At 43.2% G+C, this 22,911-nt stretch overlaps 1 protein-coding gene across 2 annotated transcripts in view; it reads left to right on the forward strand.

Annotated features, from left to right (window-relative positions):
- Positions 1–10,375: 10,375 nt before the first annotated feature.
- LOC147460553 (uncharacterized) overlaps positions 10,376–22,911 on the forward strand; it is an 83,955-nt gene continuing 71,419 nt past the window's right edge. The window contains exons 1-2 of one of the 2 annotated variants that reach the window (XM_086507987.1): positions 10,376–10,591; positions 10,659–10,805. In XM_086507987.1, the coding sequence (XP_086364113.1) occupies positions 10,542–10,591; positions 10,659–10,805 (197 nt within the window). In that variant the 5' untranslated portion in view covers positions 10,376–10,541. The remainder of the gene's footprint in view (positions 10,592–10,658; positions 10,806–22,911) is intronic. The other variant, XM_086507991.1, reaches the window with a different exon arrangement.

Raw genomic sequence — 22,911 nt, forward strand, 5'->3', positions numbered from 1 at the left:
AACAGGCTGAAATGGATAAGATTCCATATGCGTCTGTAGTGGGTAGTTTGATGTATGCAATGATTGCTACTCGCCCAGACATTGCATTTGCAGTGGGAGTAGTAAGTCGATACATGTCAAATCCAGGCAAGAAACATTGGGAGGCAGTGAAAGGAATATTGAGATACCTGAAAGGAATATTGAGATACCTGAAAGCTACAAAGAGTATGCGTATATGCTATGGGAGTCAGGAGCTAAGTGTAAAGGGTTTTACAGACTCAGATTATGCAGGTGACTTAGACAACCGAAGGTCTACGTCAGGGTATGTCTTTACATTGGCTGGTGGAGCAGTATCATGGCGTTCTAGATTACAAGATTGTGTTACTCAGTCTACTACAGAGGCTGAATATGTTGCAGCATCAGAGGCATGCAAAGAATCAATTTAGCTTAATCGACTAGTAATAGATTTGGGAATCAAAGAAGAGATGCCTGTGTTATATTGTGATAGTCAAAGTGCTATACAATTGGCTCGCAATCCAGTTTATCACTCAAAGACAAAGCATGTGGATGTGAAGTATCATTTCATCAGGGAAATGCTCGAGGATAAGCAACTTCAGCTTGTCAAAGTTCACACCACAGAAAATCCTGTTGATCTACTTACAAAAGGACTTCCCTCAGAGAGCTTTACGCATTTTCGCAAGCAGTTAGGTGTAGGGTAGTACATCACTTCTCTACATGTCTTGTATATTAGCTTGTATAGTAGCTTCTCTCACACTTAAAGTACCACATTGGACTTTAAGTGGGAGGTTGTTGGGGTATAAAGCCCAATGTGGTCGCCCAGGTAAGTGGGTGGGCCGCCAGGTATGTACATATATTCTTTTGTAAAAACCTAATAAGAACTCACTATGCTCTACACATTACTGTAGAGCGAGTTCACCATATCGTCGTGCTCTTCTTCTCGCACTCTCTCTCGCGTCGCACTTTTGCTTGTACTCCTTCACGGTCAGAGTCTCTATTTGTAATTTGTACTCCCAGTTCTCATTTAAGAACACTCCATCTAGGATTGAGGTGCTAGGGGTGTCCTTTGAGCTAGATGCAATGTTGCTTTCTAGGGGTTGGCCCTTAGCGGTTGCTAAATCAAGAGCACTTGATTGCTCCCTTAGCAAGGATATTGACATAGGAGCTTTCGCTTTTAACTCTCTTCGTTGCTCCGCCTTGGGTAAGCTCTCGACTTCCTTTTCCCTCGTCACAAGGATATATCGCTCAACCTCTTGCACTTCGGTAAGGCTTCTACCATCGGGTAATATGACCTCGGAGGGGAATAACTCTGAAGAGTCAGGAGGTGCAGTGAATGAAGTATTCACGTGCACATTCTCTAAAGGCATAGGCTCTACGTTGGTCATGAATGGAGAATTCACTTCCCCACCCCCCTCATTTACATCATTAGCTCCATGTTCGGAGCGAGTGGCTCTACTAAAGGTTTCCTTCATGCGGCTAAGCACGCTCGGCCTGGACCGCGGGCCCATGGCATGCATGTCTTGGCTTGAGCTATCGGGATTATGCATTGGGAAACCCTCCATGACGTCGTAGTCAGAGGAAGAGTCACTAGCCGCTATGTTCGGGTCTTGGTTTGTACTACCTTGGGTCCCCGCCGAGGGCCCGGAACCTAAAGTAGGTGGATATTGAGAACTCGCGTAAGTCGAAATTCTCTCTAGTTGCTCCGTTTCTAGCACACGACCAGAGCGTAGATGCATGTGCCTTTGGCACCCTACAAGCGTCGGCGAATAACCTCGAAGGTTAATCGCTTACCTTTTTTAAGCGTTCGTTTTCACTGTTTTTTATATTTTTTTAATGTTTTTTAATGTTTGATTTTTTTCATTGAAGTGTTGTGATAGCTCGAAACGAGCGTATCACTTAGAGGGTCGTTGTGTGCTTTACAACACAATTTTCAGGCATCTTACGTTCCGTTGGTCCTCGAAAAATCGATTTTTAGCTATGTGTGAAGCTAAAATTCGTTTTTTTAAAAGGCGAATGAGGCCTAGGCCTGAGCGTGGGCTTGGGCTTGGGTCTGGGAGATATTCCCGATCCCGATCCTACCTTTAAATTATATATATATATATATATATATATATATATATATATATATATATATATATATAAGGTCGCCGCGGCCTGCGCGAGAGCACACACACACACTCTATCTACCTACTTCTAACTAATACACCTATTGTTACACACTAACACACTCTATTAGCTCTCTTAGATCTACTTCCTACTTACTGTACACAGAAAACTAACTACCTTAATACTCAGAGAATAAACACAGTACCTTTGAAAACTCCATTAACAAAGAAAACTAACAACCTTAATATACAGAGAATAAACACAGTACCTTTGAAAACTCCATTAACAAAGAAAACTAACAACCTTAATACACTAACACACTCTATTAGCTCTCTTAGATCTACTTCCTACTTACTGTACACAGAAAACTAACTACCTTAATACTCAGAGAATAAACACAGTACCTTTGAAAACTCCATTAACAAAGAAAACTAACAATCTTAATATACAGAGAATAAACACACTACCTTTGAAAACTCCATTAACAAAAAAAACACACATTATAACACCAAATCCCTCTTCTCAACACACACACACTCCTTCCCTACCTTTCCTACAATAGAAATTGCACCACGAAAAAGCACAGAGTGCTACTCGAGCTTAATGCACGACATTCCCCGGCAACGGCGCCAAAAATGTGCGCGTATGTCGCACGTGTCAATGCAAGGAACTTGCCGATACACTGTGTGCGAGCCACAAATGGCTCCAAGCACACAACAAGCCTAAACTAGTAAGCTCAAAGAAGGTGATGGTGTGTCACTCACCGCTCTACGCTTGCTTTGTGGAGGATTCCTCGCCGCGAAGAAGAAGGAGCGTCGCTTCGCCGCGCTCAACCGCTTCGCCGCCTCCGTGCCGTCGTCGCAATGCTCGATCGCACACTCTCTCTCTCTCTCACACACACATACACACACACACACACACACACAAGGAGATGAAGAAGAAGAAGATGGAGATGGAGCAAGAGCACTCTTCTATTGCACAAATGAGAGAATGAGTGAATTTTACGTTTAGTTGACTTTTATATGAGCTCACCCCATTCACACTTGGGCGCCCATGCTTAGCCAACTAATCCCTTGAATGTTCCAGTTAGAGTGCGCCTCTCATCGGCGATCACTCTTACCCTTTTCCTATTGGACCGACAAGCCCGGTGCCTGACTCTACCAAATAAATAATACAATGTCCGCCGTAGGTTACAACGTCCGTCGTAGGTGATAGGGTGTCCGTGAGCCGTGAGGGTTAACAGATGATCAACACATGTTTGACTTTGAATATATCGAATGGGCAACAGGGATGGATGGTGCAAACCGAGGTGATCAATCTCTATCTCCTCGTTTATCAACCCCTCCTCCACAGAGCGTGTTGGATATTCTAGAGGATGACAGTCAATTGCCAGATGCCAGGGAGTTTGTCACTCGACAGGACTGGGCAACTTTTGATGCTCGATTTCGCAAGCTGGCTGTCAAGGTTCAAATCTTGGTTACACAAGTCGAAAACCTTACACAACTAATTACAGAATGCTACTAGAATCAACTCTCCACTTGCCATCAACCCAGGGGGTTGCCAATTTACCAGTTATGACCAACGAGGTCCAACATGTCTCCACAATACTTCGGTTGTCGGAACAAATCAGGGCACGACCAACTGTGGTCAAGAAGCGCCTATCACCATCCGAATTTCAACGTGCAAAAAGTCAAAAATTATGCTTTATTTGCTTAGGAACACATAAAAAAAAGCACTACCCACATGTCAGAAAACTTAATCATGATGCATGAGTTTGTGATTTGACATAAACTCCAGTTTTGGTGCACGGCACAGTAGTTATATGGCTTTTGAATATGTTAGGTGCAACCATTTTCTCATACTTCAATATGGAATTTTCAGCATATTGTACATTTTTTTTTTAATTGGGTACTGTTAAATCCCAATTGTTTTCTGCCACAGTCATTTTTGGTACAACCAGTCACATCATCTCGGTTTATATGATCTGCCGAAAACATTCTGAGATGTATGCAAGATCACTACATTAGGGTGTATATGATATACGTGTCCTACAACTCACGTTTTGCATTTACTTTGGACAGTATTATGAAATACCAAATGCTTGGCCCATTTTACATGACATAAGGCTTCTAATTCGTACTCTGATTACCTGGCGACAAGAGCAGTTGGCAACCAAGTTTGGGGCACCTACATTATTCAGGATATCATCTCATCGAATCCTTACCACTCTAACCGGTGCAAGGCACTTAGGGTGTTGACTTCAACGGTTATCATGGTAGCCACAGGCTTTCGTTTTTGTATGCAAGACATTCTACCCAGATGGTAGACAGTATGCTCTCAAAAATCACTCTGCCAAGGACACTATTAGTTATGCATTGTTTCCCATAATTTTAGGTTGCTATCCAGGCACACAAAACAACCTAAAAACTTCTATTGGATTCACGACCCATACACGGTAGAGAGTCGAGATCCGACTTGTGTTCCCTCTTGCGATGCGAGCATCATACAGTCAGATGGTTGCATGCTTATAGGATAAGATGCCAGTCAGGCATAAGATGTCTAAGTGCACAAGTTTTGAGCACACACAAACTAGACATTTAAGGAAAGTACCTCAGCCCAGCATGCTCTTCTGTTCGTTCTTCACCTCTTTTTCTAAGGTACAACATGAACATTTCCTACGAAGTTTGTTTCATGATTTCTCCTGAGCCACGATGCTTTACAATTATCAGCTACAAATTGGGCAATGTGCCATTCACATTTATTTCATCAATTTATCGATTGGACACTCATTGCCATACAGGCTATGAACCACGCACGCTGGCTACACGGGCCATTGCTAAATCTAGGATAAGATCCACTTGTTGGTATTCCATGGATGATTGTTCTCAAGATCAAACAGCTCTACCCAGTGGTGTACACATTGACGTTAATTGACAAGCAAGCGTCTTGTCATTATAGATATCATTACGGATGTTTAGGATGTCATTTTTGCACTACATGTTTCTAGTGCGATTAAGTTTTTTACACTCTTACACTTACATCAACTGATCTATACCATGGAGTCTAGAGGCAGCAAACGGTTGAGACAGCATGGCTGTCACGAGCTAGGCATCTTATTTGTGTGGATTTCTTGCTCTCTATATAGCACTACGGAGTGTCTATGGACATACTGTTTTGGGGTAGACCCAGCGGTGATGCTACATCACCCCATAGGCATTAAGGATCACAGTTTGATCTGCATTGAGGATCACAGTTGATCTCTCCCAGTTATACTTTCAAGGAAAGAATTCCGCAATCTACCACATGCGGTAGCGGACGGACACACTTTTCAAGTTGTTTCCAATCATTCTACACACGGTTGACTATGTTGGTTACCGTTATCTGCTAGTTGAGCAGTTTCTACAAAGAGTCTTACCAAGGGGTTTGACTACGTAGATTCTGAACGTTACGTTCAAATCTCTAGGTATGCATCTATTGATTTGGTGTTATTCCATTTTTAGTATGCTTTGCTTGGTTTTTCAAGACGTATAAGTACGCTTGAATGTTACAGAGTCATGCCAAGGGCATATTGGCACAAAGTATTTTGGGCCAAGTATCCAATCTATCTTTGTGCCTTATGCTGTTACGAACCTACTTGTAGGGTTCAATTTGGCACATGTTGTCACATGGGATACAACATGGTCTAGGAACTCAAGGAGTTCAGTTTAGCCAGTGTCGAGCAATGAATGAGGGTCCCTCGCACTCTTGTCGTAAAGTGTTTAGAACTACCTCCACACACAAGTACATCTTGTACTTGAAGGATGTTCCTTTTTACACATCCTTACATGGGACATATTCCACATGTGGAGAATATGAGTCTCTGGACTGACATTGGCGCCATTATTTTAATTATGTGTCACGACAAAGTCCCTAGGTGCTGGTCACATCTGTTTTCTAGACCATTTTTTTAGCACGACGTATCAGGAGCAATTTCGTGGCCAAAAATTGTCGGATACTCAGAATGACTTGTCAAGGTACAAGTACTGCTAAAAAATATTACAGATGGTTGTTTATACGAATAGCAAGGCTATAAGTTGTTAATGAAAAGTTTCATTGTCTGTACCTAGAAGTGATCACTATTTCACCTTCTATTATGGTTCAGACGTTTACGCAAAGCTTGCAAAAGATTGCAAATGAAAGTACTTAGTTTCTTTTCAGCACTATTTACATTCTTTTTAATGTGTGCTACGCGCATCACATTTTCCATAAGTATTGGCAAGAGTCACCATGGATATACAGGTTTGGGTTAGTTTTTGCTAAACGCATACACAGTAGGTGTTATGGGCCCTAGTGTTTAGCAAAGGCTGATTTGGAACGGCATGCATATTCCTCACGTTGCTGCTTATGAAGCATTTTGCACTCTAAGTGCAGTAACTCTCTGAGATTACTTTTGGGTCTACTAATCCCCAATAGAGGTCATGGCTCGGTTTGGGGGTTTGTGCATTTCTCAAGTTAACCATGATGGTTATTCCGAACATTGTTGATTCCTCAACAATGTTATGCGCTACTGTGATTCCCGTTTACCAGTGGTCTGGGAAGACTGTTTGTAAACTGTGGGGGAAACACACCTCAGTACTGTCAATATCCAAGGGGATTGACATATTAAAAAGTGTAATCTTGGGCTACAGGATATGCAAAGTGCTTACATTAGCACCAAGCAAACAAATTCATAAGCCTTTATTGCTCTTTTTGGAGTTTACGCATGTTGCGACTAGGTAGTCTCTTCATGTATAACTCAGGTTCTCAACCTTGAACAACTCGTTCGGGTGGGGTTGTTTACTAATGATGAAAATTGGGACCAAGTCAAGGACTTAAAATTGGCTGATGAGTTATGTCAGTAAGTTACTTTCATGGAAAGTGACAAGAGGTACTCTCTTTGGTACATCTTTGTTGTGATAAACTTGTTTACCATGCTCATGAGCGTTCTAAATGGAGTCTACACACTACGTTTGGATAGGAACCGGTACCATCAAATGGTTCTCCTACTGAACCGGGTTCCGCTCAAATGAACCGTTGGATCCATGTGGGATGTTACGTAGAAAACATTAGTGTTCTTATGAAGATACCATCACTTGTGTTTTCGCGGACGAAAACGCTTCTCCAAGGGGGGAGTAATGTCAGGACAAGGGTAGGACCAATCCGGGCCAAGGGCCAGGACGGACATGTAGTCAAGGGGGTCCCTATATTTAGAAGGCCAAGGGCCTATATAGGGCATGGCTGGGTGGAGATTAGCATGTCAGTTCCCATGTCCTTTCATCGACACTCCTCGCTTCAGAGCCCAGACTCCCATGGAGACACCTGCAATCGCGACCCCTCTCGAGACACCACTTGAGACCCCTACCAAGACGCCTGTAGTGAAACCTAGGTTCAGGCGGCCAGGTGAGAGGCTTGCCATACTCGATCAACGTCAACGGAGGATTGATCTTGGATGAGGATGGCAAGAAGGTGATTACGTGTATGCGCGGCTTGTGCTCTTAGGTTTTTCAGCACTACATATTAAATAAATGGTTAGAAGTGCTTTATGAATTCAAAGACAGAGTCGTTAGCATGCTACAAGACGAATTCCCCGTGGCAAATCAGGATGAGCACTTAAATGAAGACTTAATGAGGGTGTGGATGCACGAGTACTAGAAGCACAAGCGCTCCGAAGTGAAGAAAGCAATCAAGCATGGGCGGAGCAAACCAGCTTGGCTAAGTAAAGAAGATTGGGAGATTGCAAAGCGGGAAGACCGCGAGAATCTCGACAAGTGGAAGCAACAAAAAGGAGGCGGCCAAAGTGCGAGTAGAGGCAGGGAGCTCGCACCACTTCAAACTAGCCCTAGCTAGGACTAGCTTGTCTTACTTCTATACATCATGTGTATTAGGAGATGAAGTATATACATCAATTTTGTAGATTGTGCATACACTGTAAATTGGTTCTACAATTTTTCATAATGACTTTTGGTCCTCCAGTTTTGTAGATTGTGAACAACATTGTAATTTGGTCCGGCATTACTTTTCTGTAAATTGTGAACAACAACGCAATGCAATTTGGTGCCATACTGCTGTTGTCAATTCACTATGCTTTTGCCAATTCTACGTTTTTTTTCAATTAACACTGCTTTTTGTCAATTCTATGTTTTTATCAATTCACACTGCTTTGGTCAATTCTATGTTTTTGTTTTATGTTCATTATATATGGTTGATTGGGTGGCAGGGCATTGTTTACCTTGCCATAAATTAATTTGTTTGAATCGGGCGTCGCTATAAGCGTTCCTATTTTGGGCCTTGCCACGTCCTATTTATGTCACAATTATGGTTTGTAGCATCGCTATTTGCGTCGCTATATAGCGACACAAATAGCGACGCCTATAGTGGCGTTTTCTTTTCAACGTTCTTATCGATGCTTTTAGCAACACCGGGGATAAATTTGTCCTAATTCATTTCCGTCGCTACAGCCATCACAAGGCTTCAACACCTCTTGTATGTCATACACAATAGAGGATAAGTCTTGTATTGAACACTCTACAAAGTGTGTCTCCTAAGTTAATTCTTTGCTCCACAATTTCCTCAAGCTTCTCTTGGCTTTCTATCCTTGATCATAGAGGGAGAATCAACAATTTGCAAAAAGGAGCTTAAGGTGAAAGAAGAGCAACAACATAGAAGCAACAATGATGGTAGTCATGGTAGCAAGAGTGACCATGACAATGAACACGATCAACATGATGATGGAGATCAAGGTAGCCAAGATAGACATGAGAGAAGACCCGAAAGACTAAAAGACCATCACATAGAGGTGGGGTTTGTAGCCACATGGATGGTGAACGAAGAGCTCAAAGAGTGCATGATGATTGCAGGGATAAATACAAAGGATATTTTGGCAATGACAAAGATGCGAGGAGGAGGGATCAAGATGATAGAAACTCTTGCTCTTTGAAAGGGAATCAATCACAGGAACTTGGAGTTGTTCAATGTTTTACCAGGTAGGGTTATACATGTCATGGATCATGGATGCTTTGTGGAGCTTATAATGGGCTTTTGTGAATGAAAGGAGCATGTGTTACAAATTGCCACACATATGATCAAGACATATGGGTTGAGGTTGTTTCAGAAAGCCTTTCCATGAAGGAGGTGGACCAAAATACAGGGCAAGATCATCTAATCCCTCTTGTATGCTAGCCTTCAATAGGTCGCATAGGGATTTTTGGGATCATTATCATAGAGGAGGATGAAAATGATCATAGAGGAGGATTTGGGAGGAGGATGAAAATGGCTTTTATAGGCAACTATTGAACAGGACGAGTTCACCCAAAAGACGGGAAGTAGGAAAAACAACATACAAGGAGCGTGTTGGAACTTAGACTAGGAAAGGTTACTCGAAGCAAGAGTGGGTTGTTGCCCAACACCTCCGACATTCGATACACCAACTTAGAAGACTATCTTATGTCTGCCCCACTGTCACATCCGCCTTAGCTTAATAGGTTTTAGTAGAATAAAAGTTAAAATTGCTTTAAACGATTTGAGTTTTTTATTTAAACAGTATACTGTAGAGTCCAAACAACAAAATGAGGCGTCCCCCAGCTTAGTATCCATAGCCTATTGATTGAGGGATTCTACTTTAGAGATTGCTTCGGAGCTTATGAACTGAGAACTCATCAGTAGAGTAAACTCTACACCGTCTACGACATAAAACATAATCTTACCTCTGCTTCTGTTTAACTTAAATCTATCTCTTGCATCTTGTCTTTTTGTGTTAACTCCTGTTTTGTGTGTCACAGAAAGCACATATATTCACAACAATGGACATTCCAACTATAAAACCACGAATCCACCGTTATCTGCATTCAATTCCCCATGCCTATACATTTGCTTGGTCCACACATAAAGCCTACAAGGTAGGGCACGACTTCCATTTCTTATAATTTTTGGAGAGACCACAATGCAAACTTTCCACCATACTTTTGTATAGCACTTCTGCATGACGTGCACATATATTTAGCATTTTCACTTTGACCCTAACCGCAAGACGAAATGTTTTAAATATTCACATTGCTTTTTTTGTAGCTTGGCACAAACATTGTCCTTTGGGTTACACAATTGGACGATACCCATACACGATTATCAGGTCAATAGTGTAGTTTGATTCTCTCTAGTGCAGTGCTAGATGCTTGATGTAAATGTGCATATGTTATGCTTTGTAGATGTTCTATAGCTAGCCTTTTCTCTTTTGTTTTGGGGTTTGGAAATTTTGGGGGTAGGCCTATAGGCAAAACAATTTTGTAAGCCGTGAGAGAGGGATTGCCTTCGTTAGCCGTTGCACACGCCACGGTCATCAGCAGGCTCATCCTCCATTCCAGGCTAAAACATTGCAGCATGATTAAGCTGGGGAATGCTACGCCCTGAGCCTTGCGTGGACCTCCATGGAGCTTTCTCAATGCTACCAGCCACACAGCCACATTGCCCATTCCAGGTAAGCCTCTTATTTTTGTGAACTCTCCCTCATCGCTTTCCTATTGATGCATATCTCGTGAACACAGCAGGGCATCATACCTTCCGTGCTACTGGACTCGCCTTACTCGCCCTCGCCCATGCTCTTCGAATCACCTCAAGAGTTGTCGGCTTCCACATGCGCAACCCAATGGCTGCTTCGCCTCTTTGACTTCTCAAGCTTCCATCAGGCCAAGGTAATTCATGTAGATGAAGGAAAATTTTATTCATGCTAGTCTTGTTTGTGTTTATTTTGAAGAGTAAAAGATTGCATCAATACCTTTGGAAGGCTGAACCAACCTACGAGACCAAATTATTAGACCCTATTGGGTACTCCCACTGCTCAAAAAGGAATATTTTGCCCATAATGATTTTGACATTCGAGTAGAAAATTCTAGCGTCATTTGTGTATTTCAAAGGTTTCAATTTTTGATCTCTGATTCTTTCAGGTTTATCAGCTGTGAAGTTTTGTGGGCATATTTTGAGTACATGGAGTCACACTATACCTAGATTTTGATTTGAGCAAAAGGAGGAAGTGAAATAAAGCCAAGGTTTAGGCTAGGTGGTCTCATGTATCTAGGATTGGCATCCCACAACTCTATCCACAGGTTGATAAACACGTCCACATGGCATACAAAGCGAGTGTGCTTGATGCTTCGTTGAGTTGTTGCCCCTCCATCCTGTAGGTAGACGCTTCACTTTCTTCCACGAGCCATAATTCTTACAATCTTTCTCTATTTGCAATCGCAGACATCATCTATGGGTTGTCGATCATCATCTTGAATGCGTCTTTGCAGAGCTTCCCAAGTTCCCCAATGAGAGCTTGGTGTAGACTCGTACTTGAGATACACAGAGACACGGTGTAAGTGAAGGTTCTTAGGCACAATCAAGTGAGAAGTATAGGGAAAAGAGAGTGTGAATCGATCAAACCAGCCATCACTTAACTTACGTGTTTCAAAATTAGGTGCTTCTTGGATTTCTCGAGACAAAGGATCAAAAGATGTACTTAACTGAGTTGCCTTGAGGACATCTATGGCCTGTTCTTGAGGTGGTTCATGGGCATATGTGTCATCACATCGAGCATCATGTTAGTGTCACCTGTGCAACTTGCTTTGGACGTGCATGTCATGTAAAGCAATACGCCCAACCATGGTGCCAATAACAATGGGTCAAATCCATTGCAATCAGGTTTCGACACGAAAAAAAGATGTACAAAGTTGCCTGCGGTTTTAAGAATCGCAAATATAGTCTTAGCCTCGCTTTTTGCATTCCTTGCAACATTATGCTCACTATTGAGCTTAGTAACACGACAATTCGTTGACCAATCACATGAGCAAAACGCTAGTATTACCATCATTGTTACCATGAAGTGTTTGTAGTGGGTATGTTGATATAGAAACTAGCCATCGTAGCTGTGTATATTATAAAAGACTAGTAGCACAAAACAACTTGCACAACCACAACTTGAGAACTTGAAGGCAAACATCTCAACACACGAGCAATAGAAGATTAAGATGTGGAGTTTCCTTCTAGAGAATATTGGCCCTAAAATCTGTATTCCTGCGGAAAATTCTGTTGCCATACATGTTGATTTAAGAATTGCTAATATAGTATTAGACTTGCCCTTTGCATGTTGTAAGTGTTAAAGTTAGTAGCATCTCAAGTGAATAGCCCAGTGTGATCCCAATATTTATCTTTAGATATTTATTTTAGTTATTTGTCAAAGTCTGGATAGGGCAATTTACTGAGGTGGGTATAGAAACAACCCACTGCCCCCAGTGTATCACAATGAGTTATTCATTGCTTGGTTGGTTCTCTCTCTCAGGTCCATCGGAAGTGTTTAAGGGTTTAGCTCGTATCCAATACTTCGTGTCAAGTTTGGATCTTTGCTCTACGTAGGTTTGTAGTAGTATTCATTTTTCGATTTCGTATTTAGCTTACCTGAGGACATAAGAATGTGTTCTTTTAGAAGTTGTTGTGTGAAGTTTGATTTCTAGGATTAAGTTTTTAAGACGTCTTATCCTTTTTTGCTTAAAGTTGAGTACTTGTTTTAAGCCAAGTAAGTTGCGTCAACTTATTTTACGCATGCCTTTTCTAAAAACATTTTTAAGTTAATAATGTTCTGTTTCGTAGCAAACAAAGTGATTTAGTTTGTATGGTTGTTTGTTTTTGTTTTTTCTTTTCTTTTCTTGTGTCCCTTGCTATTATAGTTTTATGAGTGCTTTATTCACTCTTATTATTCGTGAGTTCATACTATTCTGAACTTATGAAGGTATATACAAGGTTACTTTACTTCACTTGAAAAAGGGAATTGAGCTGAAGAGAGAGAGAGAGAGAGAGAGAGAGAGAGAGAGAGAGAGAGAGAGAGAGAGAGAGAGAGAGAGAGAGAGAGAGAGAGAGAGAGAGAGAGAGAGCGAGCATGTCAGGTCCCAACCGCCCTCGGGGCCTCCCCTTGCTTTGTTGCCAGAGCAAGTACTTGATTCATTTCTTGCACAAATGCTGATACAATGTTGCTAAATTCTTAGATGCTGAGATGCTAATGAGTGCTTGATGCTACTGATGTGGGGTACTAAAGGATACTGCGTAGATACTTGATATTGTGAGGCTAAGGACTATGTGCTGCGATGTCATGTGCATATCTAACCCTATGTGCACGTGGACAAGCTATCTCGGGTCTAGGGTTTAGGTCAGCATAGGAAGTGTTCTGGCACCTTTGTGAGCCTCTGCGCAGGCCTTGCATGTCCAGGCACTTAGAGTAGTTGCATATCCTCTGGTTGCTCACATCATGATCATTAGCATGACATTCAGTACCCATCATGAGCATTTTACAATGCATAGAACCCATTTTCCCAATTTACTCATTTTTCACTTATTTATTAATAAGTGACTTTGTTGGAAAAGTGAGTAGGGCAAATTTGCTAAGTTACTATAAGAGAAACTTAGCGCTAGCACTTTCTGGCAGAAGAAGCAGAAGAAGTTCCAGCAACTTGCAGTGCACCTTCTCAGCAAGACCGGTAGGAGGCCTAGCATTTTCAGCCAACAGAGCAGATAGCGTTTTTAGCTATAGATCAAGCCTAGCGTTTTTGCTACAGATCAGCCTGGCGTTTTAACTTTTCAGTTTGCAGATTCAACCTAGCGTTTGCAGATTTCGGCGTCAGATCAGCGTTTTCAGTTATCAGCACTTAGACACAGCAGATTCAGCCCTTAGCCTCACAAATCTCACCTACCTTGCCGTACCATCGAGTCAGCCAGCATTTTCAGATTCAGCTCGCTATCCGCAGATTTCAGCATCTGCGTTTTCAGCGCATCGTCGTTGCGTTGAACCCCTAAAGACCAGCAGATTTCAGCCCGCAAAGACCAGCCCACATCAACGTTTTTGGTGCCAGACAATTTCAGCCATTAGCGTTTTTGGGACAGCAAGCAAATAAGCCTCAGGTTTCAGCCAGTAGCGTTTTTGGACAGCAGTACAAAAGCATCAGTTTTCAGCCCTTAGATCGGTCGGTCTCGCCATCCCCGTCGTCGTCATCAATCTAGCCTAGACTTGCATCAGTCACATGCATCCACTTTGTACAAGTTTGTGCAATCAATAGTAGACCACTCTCGCCAACGAGAGTGGGGCCTTCGGAGGAGGGTTTTACAACGTCTCTAGTGTCGTATTCTCTTCTTCTCTATCTCTCAGTCTCACACACTTGCACGCACAGTGTCAATTCACTTTGTTAGTGATCATTGCACTCTCTCATTAAGAACGGAAGGCTCTCCCTTCCATAAGAACAAAAAGGAACCTTGATCACAGTACGGAGCACTCATCTTGAGAAAAGTACAACATTCTTTCCGCTGCACCTTACATTTCAACAACAACAGATCAGCCTAGCGTTTTTGCATTTGCAGATTTCCCTCAGCGTTTGCAGATTCCTGGCGACAGTTCAGCCCGTAGCATCAACGTTTTTCAGTTTTCAGCAGTTAGATTCCGTACCGCAGTCCCCGAACCTTGCAGTTCTCACCTTCCCGCAACAGATCCTCTCCGCATGGTCAGATCAGCCAGCGTTTGCATATTCAGCCCGCTATTCACAGATTTCAACATTTGCGTTTTCAGCGCATTGTCGTCGGGTCGCCGTCATCGCCGTCGTCATCGACATAGAGTCAGAATTCAACAGATACAAGATTTGCAGATTTCAGCCCTTAGTGTTTTCAGTTTTCAGCCTGTCTCGTCGTCATTATCATCATTGGCAAATCCATTGCATTTAGACCGTTGTACAAGATTTGTGCAATCAATAGCATAGACCTCTCTCGCAACATAGAGTGGGGCCCTTGGAGGAGGGTTTGACAACATTCTGGTGTCGTATTCTTCTCTCTCTATCTCTCAGTCTTAGCACCTTCATTCACAGTGTTTATCCACTTTGTTTGTGATCATTTGCACTCTCTCATTAGAGGAACGGAAGGCTCTTCCTTCCGCAAGTAAAAGGAACCCTTGAGCAGCACAGTTCGGAGCACTCATCCTGAGCAAAGTTCAACATTCACTTCCACTGCACCTCACATTGGTATCAGAGCTTTGGCAGTGTTCTGTATCACTCAAGGAAAGAACCACAAGATTTTTTTTTGCTTGTTGCGGTCACACGTAACCTAAGTCCACTTGGGCGTGTCGATTCCTAATCATGTTTTTGAAGAGTGACAGGAAACCCAAGAAAGAAGGGCTTGTCCAGCCTCCCCTTGTTTCTCTTTTCACTCATTGAGAGCGGACCGTGCACCTAGTGGCCGGCCAATCGACGTGAGGTGGGAAAAAGCAACCTTGGTGTGAACGCAAGGTCGCCAAGTGGTGCGCCCGCAGGAAAGAGAAGAGCTCGGGTAAGAGAAGATCCTTCTCTAACACAAATTGCAAGCTAAAGAAGAATCTCAAGAACCTCATGAACTCAAGACCCTCAAGAACCTCACGAACCCAAGAACCCATGACTCACAAGAACCCAAGTTCCTCGTGAACCTAAGAACCCAAGACTCAATGTATGGTCCCGAAGCGGAATGGATACTTCGCATGGAGGTGATGAGCATGGAAGTGATGAAGAAGAATTTCCCCACCAGGAGGTTTTTCCGACCCTCCCCCCTCCGCATCTACGCCAAGGATTGCACCAAATCTATGGAGGCTTTGGTCAAGACGATGATGGACATGATGTTACAACAAGAAGCGCAACGCGCTACCTTGGATTGTGAGCGCGAAGAAAGAAAAGCAGAATTGGATCGCGAGCGCAAAGAAAGAAAGGCCGACTTGGAGCGTGAGCGCGAGCAAGCGCGCTTGGCGGCCGAAGAGAAAAGGGTAGCCTTGGAGCGTGAGCGTGAGCAAGCGCGCTTGGCGGCCGAAGAAAGAAAGACATATTGAGCTTGAGCGTGAGCAAACACGCGAAGCACAACGGGTAGCGGCCGAAGACAGATGAGCGGCCTTGGAGTTAGAGCGTGAGGCGCAAAGAGACCAACACATGCAAGAGTTGGTCCTACAGGTACTCATCTCGAAAGCCGAGATGTTGGTAGTTCATCAAGTAGCAGAGTGTCACATGACACATCCAATCCTATGTGTCTGTGGACAAGCTACATCATGACGAGGATTCAGTTCAGTCGAGTCAGTCTAGAATAGGAAGTGATCTGGCACGTTTGTGAGTCTGTTCGCAGACCGTGCATGTCCAAACACTTCGAATAGATGCACATCCTTTAGTTGCATACAGCACGATCATCAGCATTTCCATCAAAATCCATCAGAATCCATCAGGAGCATTTTCCAGTGCATTAAACCTATTTTTCCTATTTTTGACATTTTTCACTTATTATTTTTAAGTGACTTTTGTTGGGAACTGGGTAGGGCAATTTGCATTAGATAATATATAAGGAAACTAGAGCTAGCACTTCTGGCAGAAGAGGCAAGAGGAGCACCTTGCTCAACTGACAACTTCTCAGCAAGACCCCCCCTCCCCTCCCTAGCAAGGCTTGGCGTTTTTGCAACACAGCATCAAAACTGGTGTTTGTGCATCATAGACCAGCCCTGGCGTTTTTGCACAGGAGATCAGCCCGGCGACAACAAGACATGTAGCTCGGGCACCCAACTACGCAAATCGGATAATGAGCACGAGGAGGCTTTTATTTTCGGGTTGAAGGACTATATCAGGTTTGATGTCGAAGTCCTTGACCCCGTAGATCTCAACAAGGCGGTAGGGATTGCTCTCGCACAAGAGATGAAGCACAATAAGGGATAGCCTAAGGAAAACAAGACTTCTCCAAGTACCACTCAGACTTCTCAGAACCCTCAGAACAGTAAGAACGGTAAGAACGGTAACTCTTCTAACCAATCTTCATCTAGTCTCTCAGAAAAGAACTCACAAAATGAATCCAAGGGTAAAGCTAACACAATTGCTAAACCTAAGCTCACCCCAGATGAAAAAGCCGCACAATGGATTTTGGGAGGATACATCACGTCAGAAGAACAAAGCATTTTTTCTAAGGAAGGTCGATGTTATCATTGTCACATCAAGGGTCATATAAAGAAAACATGTCCTAAGATTGAATCTAGCGAATCTAAAGAACCCACAGAACCCATGTAAGGTGCAGCGGAATGAATGTTGAACTTTGCTCAAGATGAGTGCTCCGAACTGTGCTCAAGGTTCCTTTTACTTAGGGAAGGGAGAGCCTATGAGAGAGTGCAATGGACACAAACAAAGTGAATGAACACTGTGCGTGAAGGTGCATGAGACTGAGAGATAGAGAGAGAAGAGAATACGACACCAGGGAGTTGTAAAACTGTCACGTGACACATCCAACCCTATGTGACCGTGGACAAGCTACTTCGTAACAAGGGTTCCGTCAGTCCAGTCAGTCTAGATTAGAAGTGATGTGGCACTTTTTGTGAGTCTGTTCGCAGACCGTGCATGCCCAGACACTTAGTGTAGATGCATATCCTCTGGTTGCACACATCAGAATCCATCAGAATCCTTCAGGGAAATTTTCCAGTGTATTTTACTTATTTTTGACAATTTTCACTTATTATTTTAAGTGACTCTTGTTGGGAACCGAGTAGGGAAAATTGGGTAAGATAATATATAAGCAAACCAAGGCTAGCACTATTTGGCAGAAGAGCAATGAGAACACAGGCCACAGGCGGCAGGTTCCCCCTCTCTCAGCAAGACTTCCACCCCTTGGGCGATTCCTTCACAGCAGGCGATCTCCCATATCTAGCGGTTCCATTAGCAAGCATCATCGCCATGATCCCCCATCTCTAGCGTTTTCATCAACAAGTATCACCGCCATAAGACTCCCACACCTGGCGTTTTTCAAGCAAATCTCCATCGCCACAGAAGGCAGCACAATCATCGCCCCCTTTCCTAGGGTTTTCAGCGGCGCCATAACCTCAGAATATCAGCAGTCAAGATCAGCCCCAGACCAGCGAATTGGACAGCAGAGCGAACACGCAGATTTTCAGCCATCAAGTTGGTCTCGTCATCCCCGTCGTCGACATCGACATAGCCTAGACTTGCATCAGTCACATGCATCCACTTTGTACGAGTTTGTGCAATTAATAACGAGAGTGGGGCCTTGGGAGGAGGGTTTTACAACGTCTCTGGTGTCGTATTCTCTTCTCTCTCTATCTTTCAGTCTCATACACTTGCACGCACAGTGTCCATTCACTTTGTTGTGATCATTGCAATCTCTCATTAAGAACAGAAGGCTCTCCCTTCCATAAGAACAAAAAGGGAACCTTGAGCACATTATGGAGCACTCATCTTGAGAAAGAACAACATTCATTCCGCTGCACCTTACATTAAACCCTCCTTTGAAGGCCCCACTCTCGATGGCGAGAGTGGTCTACTATTGATTGCACAATCTGATACATGATGCTGATGTAAGTTTAATGGCTATGTCGATGTCGACGGTGTGGAGGAGACTACGGCTGAAAACTGGGTGCTTCGATGCTGACTATGGCTGGATTTTGCTACCTTCAAACTGTGTTGTGCTGCTGAATTTGCCTTGCTGAAAACGCAGGTTTGGCCATGCAAAAACACTGATGCAAGCTGGCAAACGCTGAAGTGGTTGGTTGTTTTCTGTGGCCTGAAAATGCTGGACAGCGTGTCAAAAACGCTGCCTGCATTGCTGAAAAACGCTCTGCATGCTGGCTGAAAATCCCTATGATCTAGGGCTGAAAAACGCTAGACAACAGGAGGACCAAAACGCTAAGTGCTGAGTCTTTTGCTGGCGAAAATCCCTTGCTGAAAACGCCAAGGATCTAGGCTGAAAACGCTGAAGTGGCCTTGTGGAAAAACGCCAGGCTGATGAGTTCTTGTTCTTGCTTGAGAGGGTGCCTGTTGAGCAATGCTCTTGCTACCTCCTTTGCCAGAAAGTGCTAGCTTTGGTTTGCTTATATATTATCTTAGCAAAATTGCCCTACCCATTTTCCAACAAAAGTCACTTAAAAATAATAAGTGAAAAATGTCAAAAGTAGGGAAAATAGGTCTATGCACTGTAAAAATGCTACTGATGGGATCTGACTGGAATCTGATGGTCATGCTGTGTGCAACCAGAGGATATGCATCTAATTTAAGTGTCTGGACATGCACGGTCTGCGAGCAGACTCACAAAAGTGCCATAATACTTTCTATTCTAGATTGACTTGATTGAACTAAACCCTGGTCATGTTGTAGCTTGTCCACGATGTCGACGACGATGAGGACGACGACGAGACGGACTGAAATCTGAAAATGCTAATGGCTGAAATCTGCAAATCTTTGTCTGCTGAATTCTGACTCTATGTCGAGGACGATATTGATGACGATGGTACGACAACGACGCACTGAAAACGCAGATGCTGAAATCTGCGTTTTCCGGGCTGAAACTGCAAATACGCTGGATCTGACCGTGCGGCGAGGATTTGCTGCGGGAAGGTGAGATCTGCGAGGTTTGGGGGTTCTTCTGCGGGTTCTAAATTGAAAACTGAAAACGCTGGTCTTTGTGGGGGTTCCGTCGCGAAGTTCTGCAAAAACTGTGAAGTGTCTTGCAGATGCAAAAATGCTAGGGCTGATCTTTGTCCTTGCGGTGGAAATCTGCTAACATTGGAGAGTCTGCTGCTTCCGGCTGTCGCCAATGCAAAAACGTTGGCTTATTTGGTTTAAAACGCTAGCCTTCTGTCACCAGGAGGTGTATTTTTCCTGTTGCCTTCCGTAAATAAGTATTAGATATATTTATTTTATTTTTACTTGTTTGTCCCAAAACCCTTGAAAAGGTGCAAGTGGACATTGCATGGCCAGTGTGAAACGGCTGCAGCCAAATGGGTTTCTCACATCGGGGATCTAGGTCGGTCAGACAGGGACTGCCCGGGCCAGTTAGCACTGAATTCTTGGGCTTTATCTTCTTCCTAAGAGGAATGAAATGGGCGTGCTTACTGAACCTACGAATGATAGTCCAAATCCCATCATTGTCTGTTTGCGTTCTTGGAAGATCAAAGATAAAGTCCATCGCTATGCTTTCCCATGGCCTATGAGGGATCGGCAATGGTTGGAACAATCCCAATTGCTTTTGCCTGTCAAATTTGACTTCTTGACATACTAGGCATGATCTTACAAATGTGTAAACATCTTGACGTAAAGCTGGCCAATAGAAAAATGCCTCAACCGCTTTCACTGTCGCATCATTTCCACGATGCCCAGCATATGGTGGAGCATGACATTCCACCAAAGCCTTTGGCCTTAACTGTTTAGTAACGCATAACTTTCCATGCATCATGAGAAAGTCATTCTTGTGCTCATGATGTTGCCCATCAACAAGCTGATCATAGATCCTTCCAAAATCTGAATCTTCAGCATATTGTGTCTTCATTTCGTCTAGCTCACAATGGTACGGAATTGACACTGCTGAAATTTGGGGCTTTTGTGACAACGCATCAGCCACCACGTTCTTTTTACCTTGCATGTGCACAATCTGAAAATGGAACATTGACAAGATGTTTGCCCATCTCATGTGTTTCTCAGACAACTTCGTTTGTGTGAGAAAGTATCGCAAGGTTTGATGATCTGTTTGGACAGCAAAATCAGCCCCTAGCAGATAGTGCTTCCAACTAGTGAGAGCGTGAATTACTGCCATCAATTCTTTTTCATAAACTTGAAAGTTCCTTTCAGTCTTCAAAAGAATTCTACTCTCATATGCGAGTACTCGGCCATTCTGCATTAGAACTGCACCAAGACTGGGGCCACATGCATCACATTGAACCACAAAAGGTTTCGAAAGATTTGGCAAAATGATTACCGGATCTGAAGTTAGTTTCTCTTTCAAGTGTTTGAAGCCAAGGAAAGTGTTTGAAGGCAAGAATTTCCTTGGCTGTCCACTTGAAAGTAACTCCTTTCTCTTGCAGTGCTTGGAGTGGAGAAGCAATCTCAACAAAATTTCGGATGAACCTCGTGTAGTAGGAATATAAGCCTAGAAAGTTTCGAATGTCATGTACGGACTTCAAGTTTGGCCATGACTTAACTGCTTCCACTTTGGCGGGATCCATGCATCCTTTAAAACAATGTGTTCAAGGAAGTGAATCTTTTCCAAGAAGAATTCACTCTTCTTCGCATTAATGAGTAGCCTGTTCCTGCGTAACTCATTGACAACTACGGTCACGTGATCCCTATGCTCCTCTTCAGACTTTTGAGTAGACAATCATGTCATCAAAGAAGGTACCCACGTAGTTTCTATGTGGTCTAAATATTCTATCCATTATTCTATTGAACGTGGTAGGAGCAACTGAAACCACTCAAAAAAGTTGACCTGTCTTTATGTAAAGTAGACAAATTAGATACAACTTCAGGTACTTCTTTTGCAAAGATCAAGTATACAAAAAGATGATTCTTTATTACATATGAAATAGCAGAAACAGAAAGAATTGGAATAGACTCGCCTTTAAGCTTTACATCAAGGACATGAGTGTTTCCTCTATGTACAAGGGTAATCTTTTTGTTGTAAGTATCCACTATAGCATGCAACCTGTAACACCATGGGATACCCAATAACACATCACAACCCTCAAGTGGCATAATATGAAACTCTTTCGCATCACGTAGCTTTGAATGTACAAACGAAGCTTCCCCAAAATGGGAGTAACGGGCTCTGAATGACGTGGTCATGCCAAACGTGCTTCACTTGTCATACCCATCTCCTCTGCACGAATGTCCAACTTTGATGCCAATTGTGGTGACATGAAATTTGCACGGGCTCTTGGATCAAAGAAAACCAATATTGTCTGGTCTCTAACTTTGCCCCAAGCTCTGCACAATTTCGTGGCATCTATGTTTGGCTGGTCACCAACCAAATCTAAGACAAGTCCTCCACTGGGCTTTGGCTTCTTCCCTTTATGCTTTGACTTGTGGGCATTCATTAGCAAAATGTCCCTCCCTTCACAAATGTAGCATTTCTTGGCCTCTCTAAGAGCTTTCCTCTCTTCAAAAGATTTGCGAGAAAAATGCCTTTTCTGTCCTTCTCGCCCAGAAGAAGGTTTAGACTACTTCTTGGACGTGTCAGCTTCATCAGTGAGGGTTTCTTTGTGGGAGGCACATAAGTCTTTGCTGCAACATTGCCCTTGGCTGAAAACTGTTTACCCTAGGACCCTTTCTTGTGGCTATTAAATCCTTCGGAATCTCCCTTCGACAGATTGTTGGCCACTCTTGCATTCTCAATCAACTGCGCCTCATTCATGACAGTAGTCTTTGTGCAGTAGTCCCCGATTTTCCTCGACAATCCGCAACACTTCTCAATCTGTTCTGACAGTGGCACAAACCTATAGGAGGTTACTGGCAACAATGCGGCCCAGGATTGTTTGTTGTACTCTTCTAGATTCGCACATTGTTTAGCATTCAACTCATGCCATTTTGTCATCAGATTCACTTCAAACGCGTTTGTCAGCCATGCAAGTGCATAAAGCTATTTGAATTGGACCCACGTTGTTGGGGCTTGATTCTGATTCAACAATGCGGTCCACCATTGAAGCGCATTCCCTTTGGTAGCCTTGTGTATCTTCGAAGACTCTGTGAAGTTTCCTCCAACATAAGCTGCATCGAATTGCTATATGAAGGTCAAAGCCTTCAGTTAATCCTCAGTTCCTTTGAAAGTTTCAAACTTCACTCCTTGCACACCTTCCTTGTAATCCTTTGGTTGACTCAAAGGAGTCACATTGTCATAAACAGGTGCCCGCAAAAGTGATGCTTCAAGATTAACCATTCCAGCACTCGCATCTCCTGTTCTACCTGTCATATCTGCATTTTGGGCATATGGTTGCGGAAAAACAGCCATACCAAATTGTGT

Source organism: Adiantum capillus-veneris, chromosome 3 (assembly GCF_014529385.1).
Source record: "Adiantum capillus-veneris isolate H3 chromosome 3, ASM1452938v2, whole genome shotgun sequence".
Taxonomy (NCBI): domain Eukaryota; kingdom Viridiplantae; phylum Streptophyta; class Polypodiopsida; order Polypodiales; family Pteridaceae; genus Adiantum; species Adiantum capillus-veneris.